We start from the raw sequence: 26,322 nt of genomic DNA, 5'->3' as shown, positions 1-26,322 counted from the left end.
CGTCCTGGGTAGGGCTGCAGGTGACGTCACTCCGGGCTTTGGGTCTCGAAGAGCGTCTGGAGGCGGGGCCTGGACTTCACGCCAGGCGCGCTCCTCCCCTTCAAGGCGCGCGGCCGGGCGGGGCCCCAATGACCCCTTTAAGGCGCGGCCAGAGTCCTCCCGCAGAAAAACGACTTAAAGGAGACGCGTGGCGCGATGGCGGCGGCCCCACGCGGCGGCCGGCGGCGCGAGCAGTCGCTGCAGGCGCTGCTGTTTCTGCTGCTGGCGCCACTGCCGCCGGGGGGCCAGCCGGGCGCCGACGCCTACTTCCCTGAGGAGCGCTGGAGCCCGGAGTCGCCCCTGCAGGCGCCGCGCGTGCTCATCGCGCTGTTGGCGCGAAACGCGGCCCACGCTTTGCCCACCACGCTGGGCGCACTCGAGCGGCTGCGGCACCCGCGGGAGCGCACTGCGCTATGGTGAGCCGAGCCCGCTGTCCCCATCGGGCGGGTCCACGAGAGCCCCTTCTCGCTGTCCCCTTTGGGGTGGATTCACACGAGCCCTGCCCGCTATCCTCTTTTGGGCGGATCCGCGCGTGCTTTCTGCTCTCTACCCCCATCGGGACGGTTCTACGCATGCCCCTGCCCGCTGCCTCATCGGGATGGGCCCACGCGTGCCCCCTGCCTGCTGTCCTCCCATGGGGCCAGACACAGCCCTCCCCACATTAAGACAAGCGGGACCGAGTTCCTCCTGCTGGCTCCTTTAGGGTGGGCTGGGCACCGCTCCTGTCTGCTGGACCCTACTAGGGCAGATCCGGCCCCACTGACTGTGACTCGTTCTAACTCCCTCTGGAGCACGTACACCTCCAAAGGACTGATGAGCCCGGAGCCCCCACTGGGGCGTTGCCAGGGGCCACATCTAACAGCAAGCTTTTCTGTGCCTGCTACTGCCCTTAAGCTTGAACTCAGCCCGGCTCCAGGCCCCAGTCAAACCCCTGCCCTCGGACCGGCGTGGGTGGAGTCCAGGACCAGATGGCCCAGGAGGAAGTGGATGCTTTCTTGGGAGGGAACGGGCCAGAGCTCTGAAGAAGTCTTTGGCTGGTGACTTCTCACTCCCTGCCTCAGTTTCCTCAAATGGAAAATAGGTCCGGGCGCTGTGGCTCACGCAGTAATCCTAGCAATTTGGGAGGCCAAGGTGAGCGGGCCACTTGAGCTCAGGAGTTCGAGACCAGCCTTGCCAACATGGCAAAACCCTGTCTCTAGAAAAAATACAAAAATTAGTCGGGTGTGGTGGTGTGTGCCTGTAGTCCCAGCTATTCAGGAGGCGGGAAAATCGCTTGAGCCCAGGAGTTTGAGGCTGCAGTGAGCTATGATTGCACCACTGCACTCTAGCCTGGGCTACAGAGTAAGACCCTGCCTCTAAAAAAAAGAAAAAGAAAAGAAAATGAGTGTATTAATATAATTCTCTTTTTGGGTTTGTCTCTGAAGATTAACCAGTTAATGGATGTGGAGTCCTTGGGTCTGGCATGGGCTTGGCTCTCAGTGATTTTATTATGATTACTATCATTGCTGGTGTTATTCATTGCTGGTGTTATTGTCAACTTAATTTATTGGGTAGAATTAGCTCTTGGCACTACAGTCAAACTAAACTCCCAAATGTTGCTTTTCCTTCCACCCGATTTCCCAGTCTGGATAATCCAAATACACAATTGGTACTTAACAAATGTTTGTTGAATGAATAAATGACTGCAGCCCACTGAAGTGGTGTGGCTCACAGGAGAAGATGAAGGAAGGCAGGGTAAGGGGTTTATGAGATATACTTTGAGATGAGATATGCTTTTTTTTTTCTTTCTTTTTTAAGACGGAATCTTGCTCTGTCGCCTAGGCTGGAGTGCGATGACACGATCTCAGTTCATTGCAGCCTCCACCTCCCAAGTTCAAGTGATTCTCCTACCTCAGCCTCCTGAGTAGCTTGGGATTACAGGTACGCGTCACCATGCCTGGCTAATTTTTGTATTTTTAATAGAGGCGGGGTTTCACCATTGTGGCCAGGCTTGTCTGGATCTCCTGACCTCATGATCTGCCCCGCCTCAGCCTCCCGAAGTGCTGGGATTACAGGCATGAGCGCCCTGCTGAGATAACATTTTTTTTTTTTTGATATAGGGTTTTATATCCGTTGCCCAGGCTGGAGTGCAGTGGTGCAATCCTAGCTCACTGCAACTTCCCCTTCCTGGGCTCAAGTGATTCTCCTGCCTCAGCTGGGATTACATACTGGGATTACAGGCATGACCCGTTGCACCCAGCTGGTTTGTGATATTTCATTTCTTAATTTTAAAAAAAATTTATTAATTTTAATTTTAATTAATTTTATTTTTAATTTTAAATAAAATTAAAAATTAATTTTATTTTTATTTTTTAATTTTTCAAATTTTTAAATTTTTTTTTAATTTAAATAATTTTTTTTTAATTTAGTTTTTTTTTTTTTTTTTTTTTTTTGAGACGGAGTCTTGCTCTGTAGCCCGGGCTGGACTGCAGTGGCCGGATCTCAGCTCACTGCAGGCTCCGCCTCCTGGGTTTACACCATTCTCCTGCCTCAGCCTCCGGAGTAGCTGGGACTACAGGCGCCCGCCACCTCGCCCGGCTAGTTTTTTGTATTTTTAGTAGAGACGGGGTTTCACCGTGTTAGCCAGGATGGTCTCGATCTCCTGACCTCGTGATCCGCCCGTCTCGGCCTCCCAAAGTGCTGGGATTACAGGCTTGAGCCACCACGCCCGGCCTAATTTAGTTTTTGAGACTCGAGTCTCGCTCTTGAGCCCAGGCTGAAGTGCAGTGGCACGATCTTGGTTCACTGCAGCCTCCGCCTCCCAGGTTCAAGTGATTCTTCTGCAGGTTCAAGCAATTCTGCCTCGGCCTCCTGAGTGGCTGGGATTACAGGCTCCTGCCACCATGCCCAGCTAATTTTTTGTACTTTTAGTAGAGACAGGGTTTCACCATGTTGGCCAGGCTAGGCTCGAACTCTTGGCCTCGAGTGATTCGCCCGCCTCGGCCTCCCAAAGTGCTGAAATTACAAGCGTGAGCCACTGTGCCTGGCCTAATTTTTGTATTTTTGGTAGAGATGGGGTTTTGTCATGTTGGCCAGGCTTGTCTAGAACTCTTGACCTCAGGTGATCCACCCGCCTCGGCCTCTCAGGGTGCTGGGATGACAGGTGTGAGCCACTGTGCCTGGCCTGATATATACAGTAAAAAATTGCCGGGTGCGGTGGCTCACTCCTATCATCCCAGCACTTTGGGAGGCCGAGGCAGGTGGATCACCTGAGGTCAGGAGTTCGAGAGCAGCCTGGCCAACACAGCGAAACCCCGTCTCTACTAAAAATACAAAAATTAGCTGGGTGTGGTGGCGTGCACCTGTAATTCCAGCTACTTGGGAGGCTGAGGCAGGAGAATTGCTTGGACCTCGGAGGCGGAAGTTGCAGTGAACCAAGATTATGCCACTGCACTCCAGCCTGGGCGACAAAGCAAGACTCTGTCTCAAAAAAAAAAAAAATGAAGTTACACATATTTGTTAGTGAATGTGGTTTGCAAGATCTTAGATGCTCAGTAATAAAACAGCCAATCACTAATGTGTCTTTCCAAACTTAGCTTGTTTAATCCTTCCACTTCCCAGTAAACTGGGTCCTGTTCCCACCCCCATGTTACAGATGAGGAAACTGACATGGAAAGGGCCAGGCGCGGTGGCTTATGCCTGTAATCCCAACACTTTGGGAGGCCAAGGTGGGCAGATCATGAGGTCAGGCGGTTGAGACCATCCTGGCCAACACGGTGAAACCCCGTCTCTACCAAAAAAAAAAAAAAAAATAGAAAAATTAGCCAGGCGTGGTGGCGGGCACCTGTAGTCCCAGCTACTTGGGAGGCCGAGGCAGGAGAATGGCGTGAACCCGGGAGGCGGAGCTTGCAGTGAGCCAAGATCGCGCCACTGCACTGCACTCCAGCCTGGGTGACAGAGTAAGACTGTCTCAAAAAAAAAAAAAAAAAAAGAAAGGGAGAAGTGTCCTGGCCAGGGGTGCGTGGCTGGTGGGAGGCCAGTTGGGGATGTGGTCCTCGACTTGCCTCACTGCTGCCTGGTCCTGCCTCAGTCTCCCCAACTGCGCTGCCTGTTCCCTCTCCCTTCAGGGTGGCTACGGACCACAACATGGATAACACGTCAACTGTGCTGCGGGAGTGGCTGGTGGCCGTGAAGAGTTTGTACCATTCTGTGGAGTGGCGGCCGGCGGAGGAGCCCAGGTGAGCGCCTTTCCCTGCTCCTAGTCTGACTGGGCTTTGCCTCTGCTCACACACCCTCTATGGCTCCCCGTTGTCCCAGGACAGCATAACAGGCCCTCAGTCCCTGCCTCTCCAGCCCAGCCAGGCAGCATTTAGGCTACTCTGACCCTCCCTCATCTTTACAAATAGGCCATAATCCTCCTGTCAGACCTTTGCCCAAGCCATTCCCTGCACCTAGAATTCCTTCACTCCCTTTTTCTTCTGGGTTCGCCCACTGCTTTGTTCCTTGGCTCAGTGACTCAGTCTTGGTCCCAGCACTGACTTTGCTGTTTATCTACTCCCTGAGGCCCTGGGCAGCATGGACTCCCTGCCCCCACCCAGTTCCTTTCTGAGATTTCTTTTTTTTTTTGAGACAGGGTCTCACTCCATCACCCAGACTGGAGTGCAGTGGAGTGAACATAGCTTACTACAGCCTTTACCTCCTGGGCTCAAGCTATCCTCCCACCTCAGCCTCCTGAGTAGCTGGGACTACAGGCACATATAACCATGCCCAGCTAATGTTTTTGTATTTTTTATAGAGATAGGGTCTCACTGTGTTGCCCAGGCTGGCCTTGAAGTGCTGGCCTCAAGCGATCCTCCCACCTCTGCCTCCCAAAGTGCTGGGATCGCAGGCGTGGGCCACTGCACTGGGCCCCACTCTGAGCTTCCTTCCTTCCCTCCAGTGTGCCTCGGGCTTTCTTCCCTCCAGGCCTTTGCACAGGCTGTACCTCCGGCCAGGGACATTCTCCCCACTTCTCTTTCCTCCTCGTTTCCTTTTTCCCATCCCTCAGATCAGCTTACATGTCCCCTTCTCCAGGAAGCTCTCTCTGAGTACCCTGAAGGCAGCTCAGGCCCTTGCTAGGCTTTGATGGTGCCTTGTGATGTCCACATCACTGCTGCCTCCCCATAGGTCCTACCCAGACGAGGAAGGCCCGAAACACTGGTCTGACTCACGCTACGAGCATGTCATGAAGTTGCGCCAGGCAGCCCTGAAATCAGCTCGAGACATGTGGGCTGATTACATCCTGGTAAGTTTCTCAGCCGGCTGGCTGTGGATCACGGGCAGGTCTGGGTATCCCCAGGGAAGGCGGAACAGCAGGATGCCAGGACCATCCTTAACGTCATTTTGCAGAAGGGTAAACTGAGGCTTAGAGAGGGGAGATGAGTTGCTTAAGGTGACATGGTTGGTCAGTGGAGGAGGAGCTGGGATTCATTTGATCCTCAGCACCAGAATGGGCTTTTCTGTCCCCATTTGTCCCCTGTGTTTAGACACTTGGGTCAAGTCCATTTTTATTTTTTTATTTATTTTTTTGAGACAGAGACTCACTCTGGGGCCCAGGGTGGAGTGAAGTGGTGCAATCTCGGCTCACTGCAACCTCTGCCTCCTGGGTTCAAGCAATTCCCCTGCCTCAGCCTCCTAAGTAGCTGAGAGCACAGACACCCACCACTATGCCTGGCTAATTTTTTATTTTTATTTTTATAGAAGCCAGGCATGGTGACTCATGCCTGTAATCCCAGCACTTTGGGAGGCCAAGGCAGGTGGATCACTTGAGGTCAGGAGGTCAAGACCAGCCTGGTCAACGTGGGGAGACCCCGTCTCTACTAAAAATACAAAAATTAGCCAGGCCTGGTGGCAGGTGCCTGTAATCCTGGCTACTCGGAAGGCTGAGGCAGGAGGATCTCTTGAACCTGGGAGGCAGAGGTTGCAGTGAGCCGAGATTGTGCCACTGCACTCCAGCCTGGGCGACACAGTGAGACTCTGTCTCATAAATAAATAAATACATAAATATTTTTTAAAAATAACAAAAAATATTTTTGTAGAGATGGGGTCTTGCTATGTTGCCCAGGCTGGTCTCCAACTCCTGGGCTCGAGTGATCCTCCTGCCTCGGCCCCCCAAAGTGCTGGGATTACAGGCATGGGCCACAGCGCCTGACCGTGCCACGTCTGTTTTTATCACCATCATATGTAATGGCCAAACCTTTGGGTCACTTCCAAGAAGCAGCCGGAAGGGGTCAGGGACTGGGGGGCGGTGGCCACGTTGAATTGCTGAGGCCTGACTTGCACTTCCTCCTGCAGGGACCTTGTCTCATGAGGAAGGGAACAGTTGAGTCTTTTTATTTTTTATTTTTTTCTTGAGCCGAGATCGTACCACTGCACTCCATCCTGGGCCACAGAATGACTCTCTCAAAAAAAAAAAAAAAAAACTTTATTGATTGAATATTACTATTATTTTTTAATTTGTATAAACTTATGGAGCACAAGTATAATTTTGTTACATGCATAGATTGTGAAGTGGTGAAATCAAAGATTTTGGGGCATCCATCCCCCAAATAATATACATTGAATCCATTACACAATTTTCTATGATCCACCCCAAATGTTATTTCAGCCTTCATACTTTCCTATATTCTCCTGATTTGCTTTTTTCTTTGAGTCAGAGTCTCACTCTGTTGCCCAGGCTAGAGTGCAGTGGCACAATCTCGGCTCGCTGCAGCCTCCACCTCCTGGGTTCAAGCAATTCTCCTGCCTTAGCCTCCTGAGTAGCTGGGATTACAGGCCCCCGCTATCATGCCTAGCTAATTTTTGTAATTTTAGTAGAGATGGTGTTTCACCATGTTGGCCAGGCTGGTCGCAAAGTCCTGACCTCAGGTGACCCGGCCGTCTCGGCCTCCCAAAGTGCTGGGATTATAGGGGTGAGCCACCACATCCAACCCATCTCTTAAAACAGACAAACAAACAAAAAACAGAAAAGAAAAAGAAAGGAATCAAGTGAGCAAAGTGACTACGATGCAGTGGTGGCTAGAGGTCCAGCTACACAGGCCAGTGGAGGCACTTGGTGTCTACTTGGAGGGGAATGGGGAGCTATGGAGGGTGTGTGAGCAGGGGAGGTCTGTGTTCTGATGTAAGATTTTCAGAAGCCACTGTGGACCAGGCGTGGTGGCTCATGCCTGTAATCCCAGCACTTTGAGTGGCCGAGGCAACTGGATTGCTGGAGTTCAGGAGTTCGAGACCAGCCTGGCCAACATGGTGAAACCTTGTCTCTACCAAAATACAAAAGTCAGCTTGGTGTGATGACGCACGCCTGTAACCTCAGCTACTTGGGAGGCTGAGGCAGGAGAATCGCTTGAACCCGGGAGGCGGAGGTTGCAGTGAGCTGAGATCGCACCACTACACTCTAGCCTGGGTGACAGAGTGAGACTCCATCTCAAAAAAAAAAAAAAAAAAAGAAAAAGCCACTGTGGTTGTTGCAGGCAGCAGAAGCCGCACGCACTAGCAGGAGGCCGGAGTAGAGGCCCGAGCAGGGTACCAGCAATTGATGGACAGGCCTGCATGGGGTGGGGGCCGTGGAGAAAGGCAGGGGGTTCAGGATGCGTCACGAGGTGAAGGAGACGGTCTGTTTTGGCACTAGATGTGAAGGTGCCAGGGAGAGAGGAACGGGGACAGTGCCACGTCCGGGGAGGACGGATGGAGCTCCTGAGGGGACTCTCTTGCTTGGTGGCTTATCAGATCATTTTATAGGTGAGGAAACAGAGGCTGACAGAGGGAGGGGACATCTTCCCTGGCGGGGTGTCAGAACTGGCAAGGCAGAGAGGTGGATCTGGAACCTTCCAGAGCGTTCTGGCACAAAGCTGCCTTGTCCTGCCTCTCGGATTTTGCTTTTGTGGTTTGAGGTTGCCTGGCTTTAGCTTTTTTCCCTCAGCAAACCGGGGTGGAGCTCAAAGTGCTGGTTCAAAACTCAAAGTGGCTTTTGACACAAAATTATATTTTCGTGTTTCTTTTTTTTTTTTTTGAGACAGAGTCTCACTCTGTCGCCCAGGCTGGAGTGCAGTGGCGCAATCTTGGCTCTCTGCAGCCGGCACCTCCCAGGGTCAAGTGACTCTCCTGCTTCAGCCTCCCGAGTAGCTGGGACTACAGACGCCTGCCACCACGCCAGGCTAATTTATTTTATTTTTATTTTTTATTTTTTGGGATGGAGTCTCGCTTTGTCGCCCAGGCTGGAGTGCAGTGGCGCGATCTCTGCTCACTGCAAGCTCCGCCTCCTGGGTTCACGCCATTCTCCTGCCTCAGCCTCCCGAGTAGCTGGGACTACAGGCGCCTGCAACCTCGCCTGGCTAATTTTTTGTATTTTTAGTAGAGACGGGGTTTCACCGTGTTAGCCAGGATGGTCTCGATCTCCTGACCTCGTGATCCGCCCACCTCAGCCTCCCAAAGTGCTGCGATTACGGGTGTGAGCTACCGCCCCTGGCCAGCATCTAAATTTTAATTGTATCTCCTGGAGAGATTCACTTTATCCTGTTTCTTGTTTGTATTAATTGAAGTCAGTTCACGTATATATTTATTTGTTTCGCAAGCACCACCTCTAATTCCAGAACATTTTCATTCCCCGGAAAGAAAACCCCATCAGCAGTCACTCCTCAACTCCCCATTCCCCTCCCCTAGGCCCTAGCAGCCACTCATCTGCTTCCTGTCTGTGGATTTGCCTGTTCTGGGCATTTCACATCAGTGGAATGTCACACTACATGGCGTTTCGTGTCTGGTTTCTCTCACTCAGCATCGAGTTTTCAAGGTTCATTACAGCCTGGAACCGTGCTTTCTTCCTCTGTATGGCTGTCTCTTATTCCATTGTCTGGGTGGACCGTATTGTGTTGATCTCTTCATCCATTGATGGACACACTTCAGTCGCTTCCACTTTTTTTGGCTGTTGAGATTCTTTTTTTGTTTGTTTGTTTTTTGAGACAGAGTGTTGCCCTGTCGCCCAGGTTGCGGTGCAGTGGCATGATCTCGGCTCACTGCAACCTCCGCCTCCTGGGTTCAAGCGATTCTCCTGCGTTATTAGTCTCCCGAGTAGCTGAAATTATAGGCATGTGTCACCATGCCTGGCTAATTTTTTGTGTGTGTAATTTTTAGTAGAGACGGGGTTTGACCATGTTGCCCAAGCTGGTCTCGAACTCTTGACGTCATGTGATCTGCCTGCCTTGGCATCCCAAAGTGCTGGGATTACAGGTGTGAGCCACTGCACCTGGCCTGGCTGTTAGGATTCTGACATGAACATGAGCGTACATTGACCTGTTTGAATTATCTGGGCATGGTGGTGCGCATGCCTGTAATTAATCCCAGCTACTCAGGAGGCTGAGGCAGGAGAATCACTTGAACCCAGGAGGTGGAGGTTGCAGTGAGCCGAGATCACGCCACTGTACTCCAGCCTGGGTGACTGAGCAAGACTTTGTCTCAAAAACAAACAAACAAAGAACCTGTTTGAGTCCTTTCTTTCAATTCTCTTGGTTCATACCTAGGAATGGAATTCCTGGATCATGTAGTAATTCTATGTTTAGCTTTTTGAGGAACTGCCACAGCGATCTGGCTGTTTGTTCTGCATTAATATTCAAAGGTCACAGATTCAAACATCCAGAGGGACCGGATGGGGTATGTAACATGACCACAGGGCTTGTCCTAAGAGCCAGCCAACTCCCCTCTGCAGCTGAAGGTTGCCATGTGGAAATGGTATTCCCACGTTGCCGGGGGATACTGGAATTCTAGTTTTTGTTGTTGTTTATGGCAGTTAATCCAATATTCTAAATGATACTGCCTGGGTAACAGCAAGCATCTCTGTGGACCAGCAGTAAAAGAAAAACATCCAGACCAGGCGCGGTGGCTCACACCTGTAATCCCAGCACTTTGGGAGGCTGAGGCAGGTGTATCGCTTGAAATAAAGAGTTCGAAACCAGCCTGGCCAACCTGGTGAAACCCTGTCTCTACCAGAAAATACAAAACTTAGCCTGGCGTGGTGGAATGTGTCTGTAATCACAGCTACTTGGGAGACTAAGGGAGAATTGCTTGAACATGGGAGGTGGAGGTTGCAGTGAGCTGAGATCGTGCCACTGCACTCCATCCAGCCTGTGCAACAGGAGACTCCAAAAAAAAAAAAAAAAAAAAAAAAAAAAAACAAGAAACCCGGCCGGGCGCGGTGGCTCAAGCCTGTAATCCCAGCACTTTGGGAGGCCGAGATGGGCGAATCATGAGGTCAGGAGATCAAGACCATCCTGGCTAATATGGTGAAACCCCGTCTCTACTAAAAAATACAAAAAACTAGCCGGGCGAGGTGGCAGGCGCCTGTAGTCCCAGCTACTCGGGAGGCTGAGACAGGAGAATGGCGTAAACCTGGGAGGCGGAGCTTGCAGTGAGCTGCGATCCGGCCACTGCACCACAGCCTGGGCGACAGAGCAAGACTCCATCTCAAAAAAAAAAAAAAAACAAACCCAAAAAACATGTTAGTGGTTCTGTGATATATCGTGACTTTTGTGTCTTTACATCCTAATAGAGGGGAAACATCCAGATCTAATCATTTTCTATGTGTGATTTTCTGTATGTATATGTATGTATGTATTTCTTTTTTAAATTTTAGGCCAGGTGCAGTGGCTCACACCTGTAATCCCAGCATTTTGGTAGGCCGCGACAGGAGGATCACTTGAACCCAGGAGTTCAAAACCAACCTAGACAATGTAGAGGGACCTTGTCTCTACAAAAATAAAAATAAAAAAATTACCCAGGCATGGTAACGCATGCCTGTACTCTCAGCTACTTGGGAGGCTGAGATGAGAGGATCACTTGAGCCCAGAAACTCCAGGCTGCAGTGGGCTACGATTGCACCATTGCACTTCAGCCTGAGTGGCAGAGCAAGATGCTGTCCCTTTAAAAAATAAAAAAGGAAGAAAAAGCAAAATACTAGGCCGGGCATGGTGGCTCATACCTGTAATCCCAGCATTTTGGGAGGCCAAGGTGGACGGATCACATAGGTCAGGAGTTTAAAACCAGTCTGGCCAACTTGACGGTACACCGTCTCTACTAAAAGTACAAAAAGTTACCCGGATGTGATGGTGCACGGCTGTAGTCGTAGCTACTCGGGAGGCTGAGACAGGAGAATCGCTTGAACCCGGGAGGCGGAGGTTGCAGTGAGCGGAGACCACACCACTGCACTCCAGCCTGGGTGACAGAGTGAGACTCTGTCTCAAAAAAAAAAAATGTTTTGCTACCTTCTTACTCTGGTTGTTCATTTGCTTCTCAGGGCTAGCTCAGTGCCTAGAATTTTCTTTGAAGGAACTCAAGACCTTTGCTTTATTTCCATGATCCAGGGGATCCTGCAGGCCCCTAAAACGGGGTCCCTGCTCCATTTCAGCCGGTGTGGGGGTGCTTCCAGAGGTCTTTGCCAGACTCCCAGGGCTCTGGCCTTTGCCCCAGCTGTTCTGAGTGCTAGCCTGACCTGGAGTCACTCTGGCAGCCCACGCTGATGCTGTGTGGGGTGTTTTGCAGTTTGTAGACGCAGACAACCTGATCCTCAACCCTGACACGCTGAGCCTGCTCATCGCTGAGAATAAGACGGTGGTCGCCCCCATGCTGGATTCCCGGGCTGCATACTCCAACTTCTGGTGTGGAATGACTTCCCAGGTACAGTGAGCGCCTGGGGACTGTGGGGTCTGGGCTGAGCAGGTGGGTTCGTGGCTAGAGTGAAACTTACCGTCACACAACCTTGTGTGTGTGTTTTAGAAAAATCATCATGGAAACTGGGCACGGTGGCTCACGCCTGTAATTCCAGCACTTTGGGAGACTGAGGCAGGCGGATTGCCTGAGCTCAGGAGTTTGAGACCACTCTGGGCAACATGGTGAAATCCCATCTCTACTAAAAAAAAAAAAATACAGAAATTAGCCAGGTTCGGTGGCACACGCCTGTCCTCCCAGCTGCTCGGGAGGCTGATGCATGAGACTCACTTGAACCCAGGAGGCGGAGGTTGCAGTGAGCCGAGATCGCGCCACTGCACTCCAGCCTGGGTGATGGAGTGAGACTTGGTTTCAAAAACAAAACGAAACAAAACAAAAACTCATTATGGTAATCTTTAAACAGTCCTCTGAGGCCAGACGGGAGGGAAGAATAGAGGGTCTTTGATTGTCCCCCACCCTGCTATTCCGGAGGTGAAAACAGAAACACAGAGAGGAAGTGACTTGCCTAAACTCACACAGCTAGCAAGTGGTGGTGTCAGGATGGGACTTCAGGCATGGCTTGATCCAGGTGTTTGGATAACTTTCTTTCTCCATCCTTTGGGTGGGTTCATTCTCAGACAGCTTTAGAGTGATCTCAGCAGCGTCCAGCCATCATCCATTCTGATTGGGCCATCGCTAGTCTCCTCTACACTACCTCTGAACTCATTATTGAAGCTGGGGAAATATAAGGCTCTTTCTTATTGGTCAGGCCTGGCCACAGGTCCCATACTGGGCTTGAATCTGGGGGACCACAGGCACACACTGCTGTGCCTGGCTCTCCGTCTGGTCCTGTTCCATGCCGCCCGCTATCATGGGCCTCCATCCTCACCTTTCAAGACAGCTATGCGGAACTGTCGCTCTCTCCCCACAGGGCTACTACAAGCGCACACCTGCCTACATCCCCATCCGCAAGCGAGACCGCCGGGGCTGCTTTGCAGTTCCCATGGTGCACTCAACCTTCCTGATAGACCTGCGGAAGGCAGCGTCCAGGAACCTGGCCTTCTACCCACCTCACCCCGACTACACCTGGTCCTTTGACGACATCATCGTCTTCGCCTTCTCCTGCAAGCAGGCAGGTACGTACATGAGAGGTCTGCCATTGCAGGGCCATCTGCCTGGTTCTTTGAGTTTTGCGCTAAGCCAGTTCAGAGCACACTGAAGATTCACAGAACCCAAACATTGCAGCGCAGGGCTGACTTCAGATACAGCTATATCTAGGTGTTCAGATAATGTCTCCAGGACCCAGTCTCTCTCCAGCCCTGGCTTTACTTAGCTTCATTCCTTAGCTCTTTAAGATCTATTGGTTGGTCAGGCGGAGTGGCTCACGCCTATAATCCCAACAATTTGGGAGGATGAGGCGGGCGGGTCACATCAGGAGTTTGAGGCCAGCCTGGCCAACATGGTGAAAACCATCTCTACTAAAAATACAAAAATTAGCTGGGTGTGGTGGTGGGTGCCTGTAGTCCCAACTACTCGGGAGGCTGAGGCACAAGAATTGCTTGAACCCAGGAGGCAGTGAACCAAGATCTCACGACTACACTCCAGCCTGGGCAACAGAGCGAGACTCTGTCTCAAAAAAAATAAATACAATAAAATTAAATTAAAAGAGCATCGTTGAATTTTTTAGTCTAAAAAAGATACACACTCGGCTAGGCTCAGTGGATCACTTGAGGTCAGGATTTCGAGACCAGCCTGGCCAACATGGTGAAAACCCATCTCTACTAAAAAAAATACAGAAATTAGCTGGGCGTGGTGGCAAGTGCCTGTAATCCCAGCTACTTGGAGGCTGAGGCAGGAGACTTGCTTGAACCCCGGAGGCGGAGGTTGCAGTGAGCCGAGATGGCGCCACTGAACTCCAACCTGGGCGACAGAACCAGACTCTGTCTCAAAAAAAAGATACACTCATAAAAAAGTTCAAACCATCCAGAAAAGGATAGATGTAGAAGGAAGTAACTTAACTCACATTTTGTCAAGCTGTTTCCTTTTTGTGCCTCAACATGCATTTTTACTGTTTTTTGTTTGGTTTGTTTTTGAGACAGGGTTTTGCCCTATTGCCCAAGCTGGAGTGCAATGGCGCTATCATAGGTCACAGGAGCCTCAATCTGCTGGGCTCAAGTGATCCTCCTGCCACAGCCTCCTGAGTAGCTGCGACTATAGGCAGGTACCACCATTCCCAACTAATTTTAAAATTATTTGTAGAGCTGGGCGCGGTGGCTCACACCTGTAATCCCAGCACTTTGGGAGGCCAAGGCGGGTGGATCATGAGGTCAGGAGATTGAGATCATCCTGGCTAACACGGTGAAACCCCGTCTCTACAAATACAAAAAATTAGCCAGGCGTGGTGGCTTGTGCCTGTAGTCCCAGCTACTAGGGAGGCTGAGGCAGGAGAATCGCTTGAACCCGGGAGGTGGAGGTTGCAGTGAGCCGACATCGTGACATTGCATTCCAGCCTGGGCAACAGAGCGAGACTCCGTATCAAAAAAAAAAAAAAAAAAATTATTTGGGCTAGGCACAGTGGCTCACACGTGTAATCCCAGCACTCTGGGAGGCTGAGGCGGGTGGATCACCTGAGGTCAGGAGTTTGAAACTAGCCTGGCCAACATAGTGAAACCCTGTCTCTACTAAAAATACAAAAATTAGCCGGGCATGGTGGCATGGCACAAGCCTGTAGTCCCAGCTATTTGGGAGGCTGAGTCAGGAGAATCGCTTGAATCCAGGAGGTGGAGGTTGTAGTAAGCCAAGATAGTGCCACTGCACTCCATCCTGGGAGACAGAGTGAGACTCTGTCTAAAAAAAAAAAAAAAAAAAAAAAAAATTATTTGTAGAGATGAGGTCTTGCTCTGTTGCCCAGGCTGGTCTCAGACGCCTGATCTGAAGCGATCCTCCTGCCTTGGCCTCCTGAAGCCCAGGGATGGACGGCATGAGCCACTGGGCCTGGCCTGTTTTTACATGTGTCTGTTGCTTCCCTGGCCCCTGCAGAGGTGCAGATGTACGTGTGCAACAAGGAGGAGTACGGCTTCCTGCCAGTACCGCTGCGCGCCCACAGCACCCTCCAGGATGAGGCTGAGAGCTTCATGCACGTGCAGCTGGAGGTCATGGGTGAGTCTGCCTGCACACCGCCCTGGGAGGGGCTAGGTTGCCTCCCTTTCACTGATGTCTCGAATCGGTCCTGTGAGCACTGAGTGCCAGGCAGATGCCAGTCCCTGTGGGGGGTGCTGAGTGCAAGGGCACATGTGAACGAGGTGGAGGGTTGTCCCTGCTGTTACAGAGTGCTGGTTTGCAGGCAGCTGTACGCAGCGTGCTCGGGGTTGTCGGGTGGGCTTCCTGGAGGAGGTGGCATTAAGGGACAGGATGAGTAGGAGTTCACCAGAAAGGGGACTGCAGCGGGAGGTGGTAGCGTGGGCAAAGGCTGAGAGGCTGGAAGGGACGTGAACCTAGGGAACAGGCAAGGTCAGTGGGCCCCTGGGGCTGGTATCCAGGGCCAGGGTAGATGGCCTCAGAGACCAGGCTGAGGAAGGGACCTTCCCCCTGAGGACAGTCAGGAGCTATGGAGGATGTGAGAACTGAGAGGACAGCAAGTTTTCACTAAAGAACTGCGTGTATAGGCTGGACATGGTGACTCGCACCTGTAATTCCAGCACTTTGAGAGGCCAAAGTGAGAGGATTGCTTGAGCTTAGGAGTTCAAGATCAGCCCGGGCAACATAGTGAGACCCCTTCTCTATAAAAAAATTTTTGGCCGGGTGCAGTGGCTCACGCCTGTAATCCCAGCACTTTGGGAGGACAAGACGGGCGGATCACAAGGTCAAAAGATGGAGACCATCCTGACCAACATGGTGAAACCCCGTCTCTACTAAAAATACAAAAAAACATTAGCTGGGCGTGGTAGTGGATGCCTGTAGTCCCAGCTACTCGGGAGGCTGAGGCAGGAGAATCACTTGATCCCAGGAGGTGGAGGTTGCAATGAGCCGAGATCGTGCCACTGCACTCCAGCCTGGCAACAGAGTGAAACTCTGTCTCAAAAAAAAAAGAAAAAAAATTTTTTTTAATTAGTCCGATATGGTGGCACACACCTGTATTCCTAGCTACTCAGGAGGCTGAGGTGGGAGAATCCTTTGAGCCCAGGAACTGGAGGCTGCAGTGAGTCATTATTGTGCCACTGCACTGTGTCCTGGGCAATAGAGTAAGTCTCTGTCTTCAAAAATAATGATAATAATAAATAATAATCCCAGCTCTTCAGGAGGCCGAGGCGGCCGGATCCCTGGAACCCAGTAGTTTGAGAACAGCATGGGCAACCAAAAAAAAAAAAAAAAAAAAAATTAGCCAGGTGTGATGGCACACACCTGTGGTCCCAGCTACTCGGTGGGCTGAGGCAAGAGGATCCCTTGAGCCCAAGAGGTCGAAGCTGCAGTGAGCCATGATTGCGCCACTGCACTCCAGCCTGGGCAGCAGAGCCAGACCCTGTATCAATAAATAAATAAATAAAAATTTAAAAAAATCCATAAGCTATGAAACCAGCAGCTGTCCCTCTACAACTGGAGGAGCACGCAGGGCTGAGCTGTAATTGCGGTTGCCTCGGGATGGTGCTCCCATCTCAGCCATTTCTAATGTGGGCCTTGCCCTGCTCTGGGCGCAGAAAGCCCTGCCAACGCCACTGCCATTCACACCACTGCATAGATGGAGACTGGGTGGGAGGGGTGAGGCGTCTGTCCCCGGCTCCATTTCCCCAGCCTTACCGATATCTGAACAAGTCTATCTGCGGCTCCCCCTGGTGGCTCAAGGTGGAATAGCACTCTGTCCTTTGTGTTTGGGGGAGACTTTTTGTTTTTTCTTTTGAGACGGTGTCTCACTTTGTCACCCAGGCTGGAGTGCAGTAGTGCAATGTCGGCTCACTGCAACCTCCGCCTCCTGGGTTCAAGCGATTCCCCTGCCTCAGCCTCCAGAGTAGTTGGGATTACAGGCACCTGCCACCATGCCTGGGTAATTTTGTATTTTTAGTACAGACGGGGTTTCACTATGTTAGCCAGGCTGGTCTCAAACTCCTGACCTCAGGTGATCTGCCCCTCTTGGCCTCCCAGTATGCTGGGATTACAGGTGTGTGCCACTGCGCCTGGCCTAGGGGAGAATTTTTTCTTTTTTTTTTTTTTTTTGAGACGGAGTCTCGCTCTGTCGCTGGGCTGGAGTGCAGTGGCCGGATCTCAGCTCACTGCAAGCTCGGCCTCCCGGGTTTACACCATTCTCCTGCCTCAGCCTCCCGAGTAGCTGGGACTACAGGCGCCTGCCACCTCGCCTGGCTAGTTTTTTGTATTTTTTAGTAGAGACGGGGTTTCACCTTGTTAGCCAGGATGGTCTCGATCTCCTGACCTTGTGATCCGCCCGTCTCGGCCTCCCAAAGTGCTGGGATTACAGGTTTGAGCCACCGCGCCCGGCCTAGGGGAGACTTTTGAGTCTTTTTGAGGTGACACCTGAAGACTGCACAATCACTGGGGCAGGCCCCCCGCAACACCAAGAGTCTGGCATACTTAGATGTCCAGGTCCCACCCGGCCACAGTCGGGGATGGTGGGTCTCCATTTATCACTACCTCCCATCAGGAACCAGGGCCTGAGAAGCGTCTCTGTGGCTACCAGAGTTTTCCCAGTTTAAGTTCTCACATATACATATATTGGTGTCGTCATTTCCTTATTTGTTTTTTTTTTTTTTTTTTTTTTTTTTTTTTTTTGAGACGGAGTCTGGCTCTGTTGCCCAGGCTGGAGTGCAGTGGCCGGATCTCAGCTCACTGCAAGCTCCGCCTCCCGGGTTTACGCCATTCTCCTGCCTCAGCCTCCCGAGTAGCTGGGACTACAGGCGCCGCCACCACGCCTGGCTAGTTTTTTGTATTTTTTAGTAGAGATGGGGTTTCACCGTGTTAGCCAGGATGGTCTCGATCTCCTGACCTCGTGATCCGCCCGTCTCGGCCTCCCAAAGTGCTGGGATTACAGGCTTGAGCCACCGCGCCCGGCCTTGTTTTTTTTTTTTTGAGAGAGAGTCTCGCTGTCACCCAGGCTGGAGTACAGTGGCAAAATCACAGCTCACTGCAGCCTTAACCTCCTTGGCTCAAGCGATCCTCCCACCTCAGCCTCCTGAGTGACTGAGACCACAGGTGCATGCCACTACCATGCTCAGCTAATTTGTTAATTTAGGTTTCTTTTTTTTTTTTTTTTTGAGCTGGAGTCTCGCTCTGTCTCCCAGGCTGGAGTGCAGTGGCCTGATCTCTGCTCACTGCAAGCTCCGCCTCCCAAGTTCACGCCATTCTCCTCTCTCAGCCTCCCAAGTAGCTGGGACTACAGGCGCCTGCCACCACGCCCGGCTAATTTTTTGTATTTTTAGTAGGGGTAGGGTTTCACTATGTTGGCCAGGCTGGTCTTGAACTCCTGAGCTCGTGATCCACCCGCCTTGGCCTCCCAAAGTGCTGGGATTACAGATGTGAGCCACTGTGCCCGGCCTTCTTTTTTGCTTTTCTGGGAGATGGAGTCTCTGTCACCCAGGCTGGAATGCAGTGTCACCATCATAGCTCACTGCAGCCTTGAACTCCTGGGCAATCCTTCCACCTCAGCCTCCCAAGCCATATGGATTAGGGCCCATCCTAATGACTTCATTTTAACTCGACCTCTGTTCACAACCCTGTGTCCAAATAGGATCATACCCTGGGGTACTGGTGGTTGGCACTGGGGAGACATAGTTCACCCCATGACATAGTACGTGATCTCATGACATCTCTTCGTGAAACCTCTCAGTGGCTTATTGACCCATTTTATAGATTAGGAAAACTGAGGCCCGGGCCAGTCAAGAATACACAGCATGCCATCATTTCTTGGTTCATTCTACAAGCAATTACTGAGTGCCTGCTGTGTGCCAAGTCCCTGTGTTGGGCACTAGGGGCCCAGTGTGAGCAGACATACCTGGTGTCCTTCCCAAGGGGCTCACAACAGACAGGCACAGGGCCAGGGGGTTAGGGCAGCAAGGATGGGAGCTTTGGTGGTGCAAGTCCAGGTGCTGTTGGGGCCCAGAGGAGGCCTGGCTCAGCCTAGGGAGGTGGGAGTGGGGAGGGTGACCCCCATGCCCAGGGCATCATAGCTGAAAAGTAAGGATACAGAGCAGGGAAGGGAAGGGTATTTCAAGCAGGGACCAAGCATGTACAAAGGGCCTGAGGTAGGAATGGGAGTTCTTTGCGTTGGTGAGGGCTTAGAGGTGGGGCTGGGGGGTGAAGCTGGAGCATGGGGCGTGGCCAGGGCTTAGAGGCGGGACTGTGGGCGGAGTGAAGCTGGAGCCTGGGGCATGGCCTGGGCTTAGAGGCGGGGCTGGGGGCGGAGTGAAGCTGGAGCTTGGGGCGTGGCCAGGGTTGAGAGTCGGGGCTGGGGGCAGGGTGAAGCTAGGGCCTGCGGTATGGCCAGGACTTAGAAGCGGGGCTGGGGGTGGGAGCGAAGCTGTTGCATGGTCAGGGTTTAAAGGTGGAGCTGGGGGGGTGCATGGTGAAGCTGGAGCCTGGGGCGTGGCCAGAGCTTAGAGGTGGGGCTGGGGAGGGGCAGGGTGAACAGGGTGAAGTTGGAGCCTGGGGCAAGGCCAGGGACAAGGCTCGGGGAGGTTGAGGGGTGAGGCTAGGGCCTGGGGCGTGGCCAGGGCTGAGTAGCAGGACTGAGGGCGGGGTGAACGTGGAACTTGGGGTGTGGCCAGGGCTGAGAGGCCAGGCTAGGGGCGGGGTGAAGCTGGGGCCTGGGGTGTGGCCAGGGCTGAGAGGCAGGACTGGGGGCGGGGTGAACTTGTGGCTTGGGGTGTGGCCAGGGCTGAGAGGCAGGACTGGGGGCGGGGTGAAGCTGGGGCCTGGGGTGTGGCCAGGGCTGAGAAGCAGGACTGGGGGCGGGGTGAAGTTGGGACCTGGGTGTGGCCAGGGCTTTGGGCTTCTGTGCAGGGTTCAGATGACATGGGAGGGGCTTCTAGAGAGCAGCACTGATGTGGGCGGAGCCAGGTCGACTTTGTGGGCCGAGCTAGTCTGACTGGGAGCCATGGAGCCAGTGGGAAAAGCCTGTTGGAGAGAGGTAGGAGGCCCCTCACCCCAGCGACTCCTGTACGTCTGTGCCCCACAGTGAAGCACCCGCCAGCAGAGCCCTCCCGCTTCATCTCGGCTCCCACCAAGACACCGGACAAGATGGGATTTGACGAGGTGGGCTGGGCTTTCCCTGGAAGCAGGGTGGGGGTGGAGGGCCCTCGTTTGCAGGGGCTGATCTGGCTCGGGGCTCTCCGGGCTGCAGGTCTTCATGATCAACCTGAGGCGGCGGCAGGACCGGCGGGAGCGCATGCTGCGGGCCCTGCAGGCACAGGAGATCGAGTGCCGGCTGGTAGAGGCCGTGGATGGCAAGTGAGTTCGAGGCCTGGGGGTGGGGGGCGGGTCCACACGTGGATGTGGGTGTAGACCTCACTGGTAGACAGCAAGTGATTCAGATGGGGGCGGGCGTGGTGTCCAAACAGGTGTAGACCACATCAGTGGGCGACATGGAGGGCAAGTGAATGGGACCCCGGAGAAGGGGCAGATCCTCACAGTTGTAGACCATGGAAGGCAAGTGAGTCCTGGCCCAGGGGAATGGGTAGGTTTGCATGCTGTCAGTGTAGACCGCGCTGGTGGGGACTATGGAGGGGTAAGTCAGACCCCAGGAGAGGAGGAGAGCAGGTTTGCCCATGAGTGTATACCATGTGCAGGCGAGTGAGACCCCATGTGTCCAGGAGGGGTGCCAGTGCTACAAGAGGGGGACCAGCTGCTCAACGCCGCAGGGGGTGGTGGAATAGCCGGGGATGGCAGAATGGCAGGCAGGGTGAGCCTTCTTCGTGACCCTCTCCTCCTCCTCTCCAGAGCCATGAACACAAGCCAGGTGGAGGCGCTGGGGATCCAGATGCTGCCCGGCTACCGGGACCCCTACCATGGCCGGCCCCTCACCAAGGGTGAGCTGGGCTGCTTCCTGAGCCACTACAACATCTGGAAGGAGGTGTGTCCTGAGCGATGGGCGGGGCCAGAGTTATGACTCTAGATCTCCTCTGAGATTTGGAGCGGGAAGGGGTTGAAGGAGTTCCCCAAAGCCCTGGCCAGGCATCCAGCCTCAGCCATGGGACCCGTGACGTCTCTTTCGTGAATGATGCGCCACACCAGCTGTATCAACCCCAGGTGTGTCTGCCATCCTTCCATTGCGCAGATGTGGAAACAGGCTGGGGGGAGGGGTGAGCCCTTTTGAGCAGCAGGTGGTGTCTGGGGCCTGGGACCTGTAAACAAATCCTCATTCCTCCCAGCCTGGTCTCTATGCTTGACGTTTAGTAATAGAAGTCATGGCCACAGAGCCACTTTGAACCAGAACCTGCCCAGTGCCGGGGACACCCCACCAGCCCAGGCATCCTCAGCCACCCTCAGAGGGAGAGGCTGTGATTGGAGGAGGGTGTCAACAGGGCCAGGCATGGTGGCACACACCTGTGGTCCTGACTATTCGGAAGGCTAAAGTGGGAGGGTGACATGATCCCAGGAGTTAAGGCTGCATTCAGCCAAGATTGTGCCACTGCACTCTAGCCTGGACAACAGAGCAAAACTTTGTCTCAGAAAAAAAGAGAAAAATGGCTGGGTGTGGTTGCTCATGCCTGTAATCTCAGCACTTTGGGAGGCCAAGGCAGGTGGATCACCTAAGGTCAGGAGTTCAAGACCAGCCTGGCCAACATGGTGAAACCTCGACTCTACTAAAAATACTAAAATTAGCTGAGTGTGGTGGTGGGCTCCTGTAATCCCACTACTTGGGAGGCTGAGGCAGGAGAATCACTTGAACCCGGGAGGCGGAGGTTGCAGTGAGCTAAGATCATGCCATTGCACTCCAGCCTGGGCGACAAGAGTGACACTGCGTCTCAAAAAAAGAAAAATAAATAAAAGCCGGGTGTAGTGGCACATGCTTGTAATCCCAGCTACTCAGGAGGCTGAGGCAGGAGAATTACTTGAACCCAGGACGCGGAGGTTGCAGTCGAGATTGAGCCACTGCACTACAGCCTAGGCGACAGAGCAAGACTCTGTCTCAAAAAAGAGAAAAAAAAAAGAAAGAAAAAAACTTGTTATCATCAAACATGAAGCCAAATGGGGGCGTGCGGCTGCAAGGCGGGAGGTGCATGAGGTGTGGACATTTGAGGGGCTGGGAGGCCTTCCTCTTCAGAGATCCATCATGGGCGACAGAGGGCAGAGGTTTGGATGTCCAGATGTCCCTGGAGCTAGGAGAGGCGGGGAGATGCACTGGCTTCTCTCCTCGTCTTTCAGAGCTTCTCAAAGCAGAGCTCTGTGCTTTAGGGTCAGGCCTGGCCTTGGCCTCCCTGCGACCTGGCTGGGCTTCCTCTCTCAGGTGGTGGACCGGGGGCTGCAGAAATCGCTTGTGTTTGAGGATGACCTGCGTTTTGAGATCTTCTTCAAGAGACGCCTGATGAACCTCATGCGGGATGTAGAGCGGGAGGGCCTGGACTGGGACCTCATGTGAGTGGGGATCTGAGGGTGGGGTGAAGCTGGGGCCTGGGGCAAGGCCAGGACTTAGAGGTGGGGTTGGGGACAGGGTGAAGCTGGGGCCTGGGGACGGGTCATGGCTTAGAGGCGGGGCTTGAGGGTGGGGTGGAGCTGGAACCTAGGTACATGACCAGGCCTTAGAGGTGGGGCTGCGAGGCAGAGTGGAGCTGGATCCTAGGGGCGTGGCCAGAGCGCTGCAGCTGAGCCTAGAGCCGTATGTCTGGGTGTGGTCAGGGTGGTAGGCGTGGGGCGTGGCCAACTCCTGGAAACGTAGCAGGAGGATTCACGTGATTCCGGGGCCTGAGAGCGCTGTCAGGGCTGTAGACTATATAGGGAAGGACCTTAGAAGGATCACCCAGAACTCAAGGTACCTGGCCAGCAGCCTGCAGGCTTGGTCAGGGCTTAGAGACTTGACTGAGGCCTATGGAAGTGAATGTGGCTAAAATTTGACCGGGCAGCCTGCGGGCGAGGCTGAAGAGCATGGGGGTGTGGTCATGGAGGGCGTGGTCAGAGCTGGAGGTGTGGCCGAAGAGTGTGGAGGCGTGGCCAGGGCGCCTGGGTCTTAGACAAGTACCGCCACCATGTTTCCGGCACTGGAGCCGTTCTTCTCTCCTGTAGGTGGGCTGGTTTGTCCTCTCCTTTCCTCCATCTTTCCCTTCCAAGTGCAGTGCCCTAATCCACATTCTGGGAACACTGCCCCGTGTGAATAGTAACTGCACCCCTCCATTCCTGACTGCTCCCCACATCAGGGCACCTCGCCCACCTCCACCCCCACTGCCCTCTGAACTCAGAGCAGCTTGAGCCTCAGAGAACGTCTGCGTGATCCTGCTCTCCCCAGCTCCAAAGCCTCCACGGCTCCCTCACGCCCTTTGGAAAAACTCTAATTCCCATGACCCCCATGACCCCCAGACCCCTGGGCTCCTGCATTCACTCCATCCAGTCACCGCGCTCCGCAAACATGCTGAGCCTGCTTCCATCCCAGGGCCTGGCGGGGTAACTAGATCCCTAGTTTTCTGGGCAAGCTCCCTCTGGAGGGCGGGAGGAGAGTGACAGGCCCGATCCTGCACCCCAGCTACGTGGGCCGGAAGCGGATGCAGGTGGAGCACCCCGAGAAGGCTGTGCCCCGCGTGAGGAACCTGGTGGAGGCCGACTACTCCTACTGGACCTTGGCCTACGTGATCTCCCTGCAAGGCGCCCACAAGCTGCTGGCTGCTGAGCCGCTCTCCAAGATGCTGCCTGTGGACGAGTTCCTGCCCGTCATGTTCGACAAGCACCCAGTGTGAGAGGGGCAGGCGGCTGCTGGGCTGGGGTCTCACGGTGGGCCTGTCCTGGGAGGCTGGGGGCGTGAGACTCACAGACTCCGAGGAGATGTCTCTTCTTCTGCCTACTTCTCCCTCCGTTCGCCCCCTCCCAGATCTGTCTCCATTTGTATCCCCTGCACACTTACGTCTTAATCTATCCCCGCTGACTTCTTCACCTCCAATTTTTCCTCCAGCTGTCCCCTCCCCTGAAGCCATTGCTGCCCCTCACTCCCCTCCTCCTCCCCCTAGGTCCGAGTACAAGGCCCACTTCTCCCTCCGCAACCTGCATGCCTTCTCCGTGGAGCCGCTGCTCATCTACCCCACACACTACACAGGAGACGATGGCTATGTGAGTGACACTGAGACCTCAGTCGTATGGAACAATGAGCACGTCAAGACCGACTGGGACCGCGCCAAGTCCCAGAAGATGCGGGAGCAGCAGGCACTGAGCCGTGAGGCCAAGAACTCAGACGTGCTCCAGTCCCCACTGGACAGTGCTGCCCGGGATGAACTCTGAGGGGTGGCAGCCAGAAAGCCAAAGCAGCCATCGCTGGCCCAGGTTCCAGGTGCTTACTGAGGACATCAGGGCCACCTCTAGGACCCCTTGGCAGGCCGCAGAGGGCTCTCGTGTGGGGTGGTGTCCAGCCAGCTCTTGCTAAGCAATCACGTGCACACAGGCAGCATTAATGGAGTGCCTACTGCATGCCAGCAACAGGGCTTGGCCCTGGGGAACTGGGAGGAACCAAGCCCTCTTCGTCTGTTCATGTGCCCAACACTTATTAAGTACCTGCTGTATGCCAGGTTCCCATGTTATGGCAGTGAATGAGGCATAATTATTCCCTCTATCAGCAATTGATTCAGTCATCAAGCAGTTACTGATCAGAGTAAGAATCAGGCACTACTGATACACATTCATTTTTAAAATTCATTCAAGGATTTATTGAGTGCCTACTGTGTATTGGGTGCCATTCTAGGCTCTGGGATTTTTTTTTTTTTTTTTTTAAAGAGCAGAGTCTCTCTCTGTCACCCAGGCTGGAGTGCGGTGGTGTAATATTGGCTCACTGCAGCCTATGCCTCCCAGGTTCCAGCAATTCTTGTTTCTCAGCCTCCCAAGTAGCTGGGACTACAGGTGTGCGCCATCACGTCTGGCTAATTTTTGTATTTTTGGTAGAGACGGGGTTTCACCATGTTGGCCAGACTGGTCTCGAACTCCTGACCTCAAGTGATCCACCCATCTCGGCCACCCAAAGTGCTGGGATTACAGGCATGAGCCACTGCGCCCAGCCCAGGCTCTGGGAATATTGAGATAAATAAGATGCTTCTGTCCGTTTATTCAAGCACATATCGATCACCTACTGTGTGCCTGGCACTCGTGTCACAAAGATAAGTTATTGATGTGGTACACTTAGCACCTGCTGTGTGCAGGGAGCTGAGCTGTGGGATGGGAATAGGAGCGAACAAGGTACTTTTCACGTTTTTCCTTTTTCCCCCTCACTGCTAGACGGTGTGGGAACTTCTCACTCTTTAATTGGCTTCTTTTCCACACACCTCAAGAGCACTGACTGTGTGCTGGGCACTAGTGATACGAAAGAGGATGACAGTTGTTCAGTCTGCATTTTCATCATGGGCTACATGTCAAGTGCTAGGGCACAGAGATGAACAAGATCGGTCCCTTCACTTCATGCCACAAGCATTTATTGAGCACCTGTGTGCCAGGCCTCACAGACTCCCAGTTGGGTTGAAGGATGGTTGACTGAGTTTGATTCTTCCTGTGCCCATGGTCACCTGAGCTGTGTGCAGACAACATACCCCGACCACCCAAGAGGGAGGGTTGTTCTTCCCCCACCAGGGGCAGCCACAGGTCCTGGTGGCCCCACACCACATGTCAGCCCCCCTGGAGGGGGCGCCAGTTGGAGACGGGGGCTGGGTGTCCCTGGCCCAACCCCAGTCCCCTGTGCTTTACCTCCCTGCCCTTGTGTCTCAGGTGTGGTCTCTGCCTGCTTGATGAAGTTGCTCTGTTCAAGCCTTTGGTGGGATCATGTGTTTGGGGGCTTTTCGGGGGCCCAGCTGCACTGGGGCACCGCCCGTGGCCTGGGCAGGACATTTCCCAGCAAGGGCCGGAGGAGTTGCCACGCCTTCAGCCTGAATCGAATGTCAGAACCGGCCAGCGGTGCTTCACCCTCTTGGGGATAACTTGCTTATTTTTTTAATAAACGTTCCTGGTTGGTTTTCACAGAAGTCTGTGGGGTTTTGCTTGGCACCAAAACACTGCCCACATTCCCCACCCCTGACTGCCCAACAAGATTTGGGAGGAAACCAGGGCAGGTGCAGTAGGGAAGCTGTCTAGTGGGGGACCTGGCATGGTGGCTCGTGCCTGTAATCCCGGCACTTTGGGAGGCCAAGGTGGGCGGATCACTTGAGGTCAGGAATTCAAGACCAGCTTGGCCAACATGGTGAAACCCCCTCTCTACTAGAAGTACAAAAATTAGCCTAGTATGGGGGGTGGGTGCCTGTAATCCTAGCTACTTGGGTGGCTGAGGCAGGAGAATCGCTTGAACCCAGGAGGTGGAGGTTGTAGTGAGCTGAGATCTTGCCACTGCACTCCAGCCTGGGCAACAGAATGAGTCTCCATCTCAAAAAAAAAAAAAAAAAAAAAAGGATTAGGCTA

The 26,322-nt window shown here is 53.4% G+C and overlaps 1 protein-coding gene across 1 annotated transcript; it reads left to right on the top strand.

The window, feature by feature from the left end:
- Positions 1–120: 120 nt before the first annotated feature.
- On the top strand, positions 121–25,887 carry COLGALT1 (collagen beta(1-O)galactosyltransferase 1). The gene is made up of 12 exons (XM_007995729.3): positions 121–455; positions 4,146–4,256; positions 5,185–5,302; positions 11,584–11,718; positions 12,680–12,884; positions 14,788–14,907; positions 19,928–20,004; positions 20,093–20,199; positions 20,689–20,821; positions 22,199–22,326; positions 23,426–23,632; positions 23,904–25,887. Exons 1-12 carry the CDS (start codon positions 196–198, stop codon positions 24,169–24,171), a joined length of 1,869 nt encoding a protein of 622 aa, XP_007993920.3. The 5' UTR covers positions 121–195; the 3' UTR covers positions 24,172–25,887.
- The last annotated feature ends 435 nt before the right edge of the window (positions 25,888–26,322 follow it).

The sequence above is a fragment of the Chlorocebus sabaeus genome, chromosome 6 (assembly GCF_047675955.1).
Source record: "Chlorocebus sabaeus isolate Y175 chromosome 6, mChlSab1.0.hap1, whole genome shotgun sequence".
Taxonomy (NCBI): domain Eukaryota; kingdom Metazoa; phylum Chordata; class Mammalia; order Primates; family Cercopithecidae; genus Chlorocebus; species Chlorocebus sabaeus.
This window is presented reverse-complemented; position numbering and strand designations above follow the sequence as displayed.

Excerpts from the sequence above, each read along its gene's own strand:
- COLGALT1 (XM_007995729.3), top strand. The coding sequence starts at position 196 with ATGGCGGCGGCCCCACGCGGCGGCCGGCGGCGCGAGCAGTCGCTGCAG. Across the intron at positions 11,719-12,679 it reads GGTGTGGAATGACTTCCCAG|GGCTACTACAAGCGCACACC; the intron begins GTACAGTGAGCG and ends CTCTCCCCACAG. Across the intron at positions 22,327-23,425 it reads GGCCTGGACTGGGACCTCAT|CTACGTGGGCCGGAAGCGGA; the intron begins GTGAGTGGGGAT and ends CCTGCACCCCAG.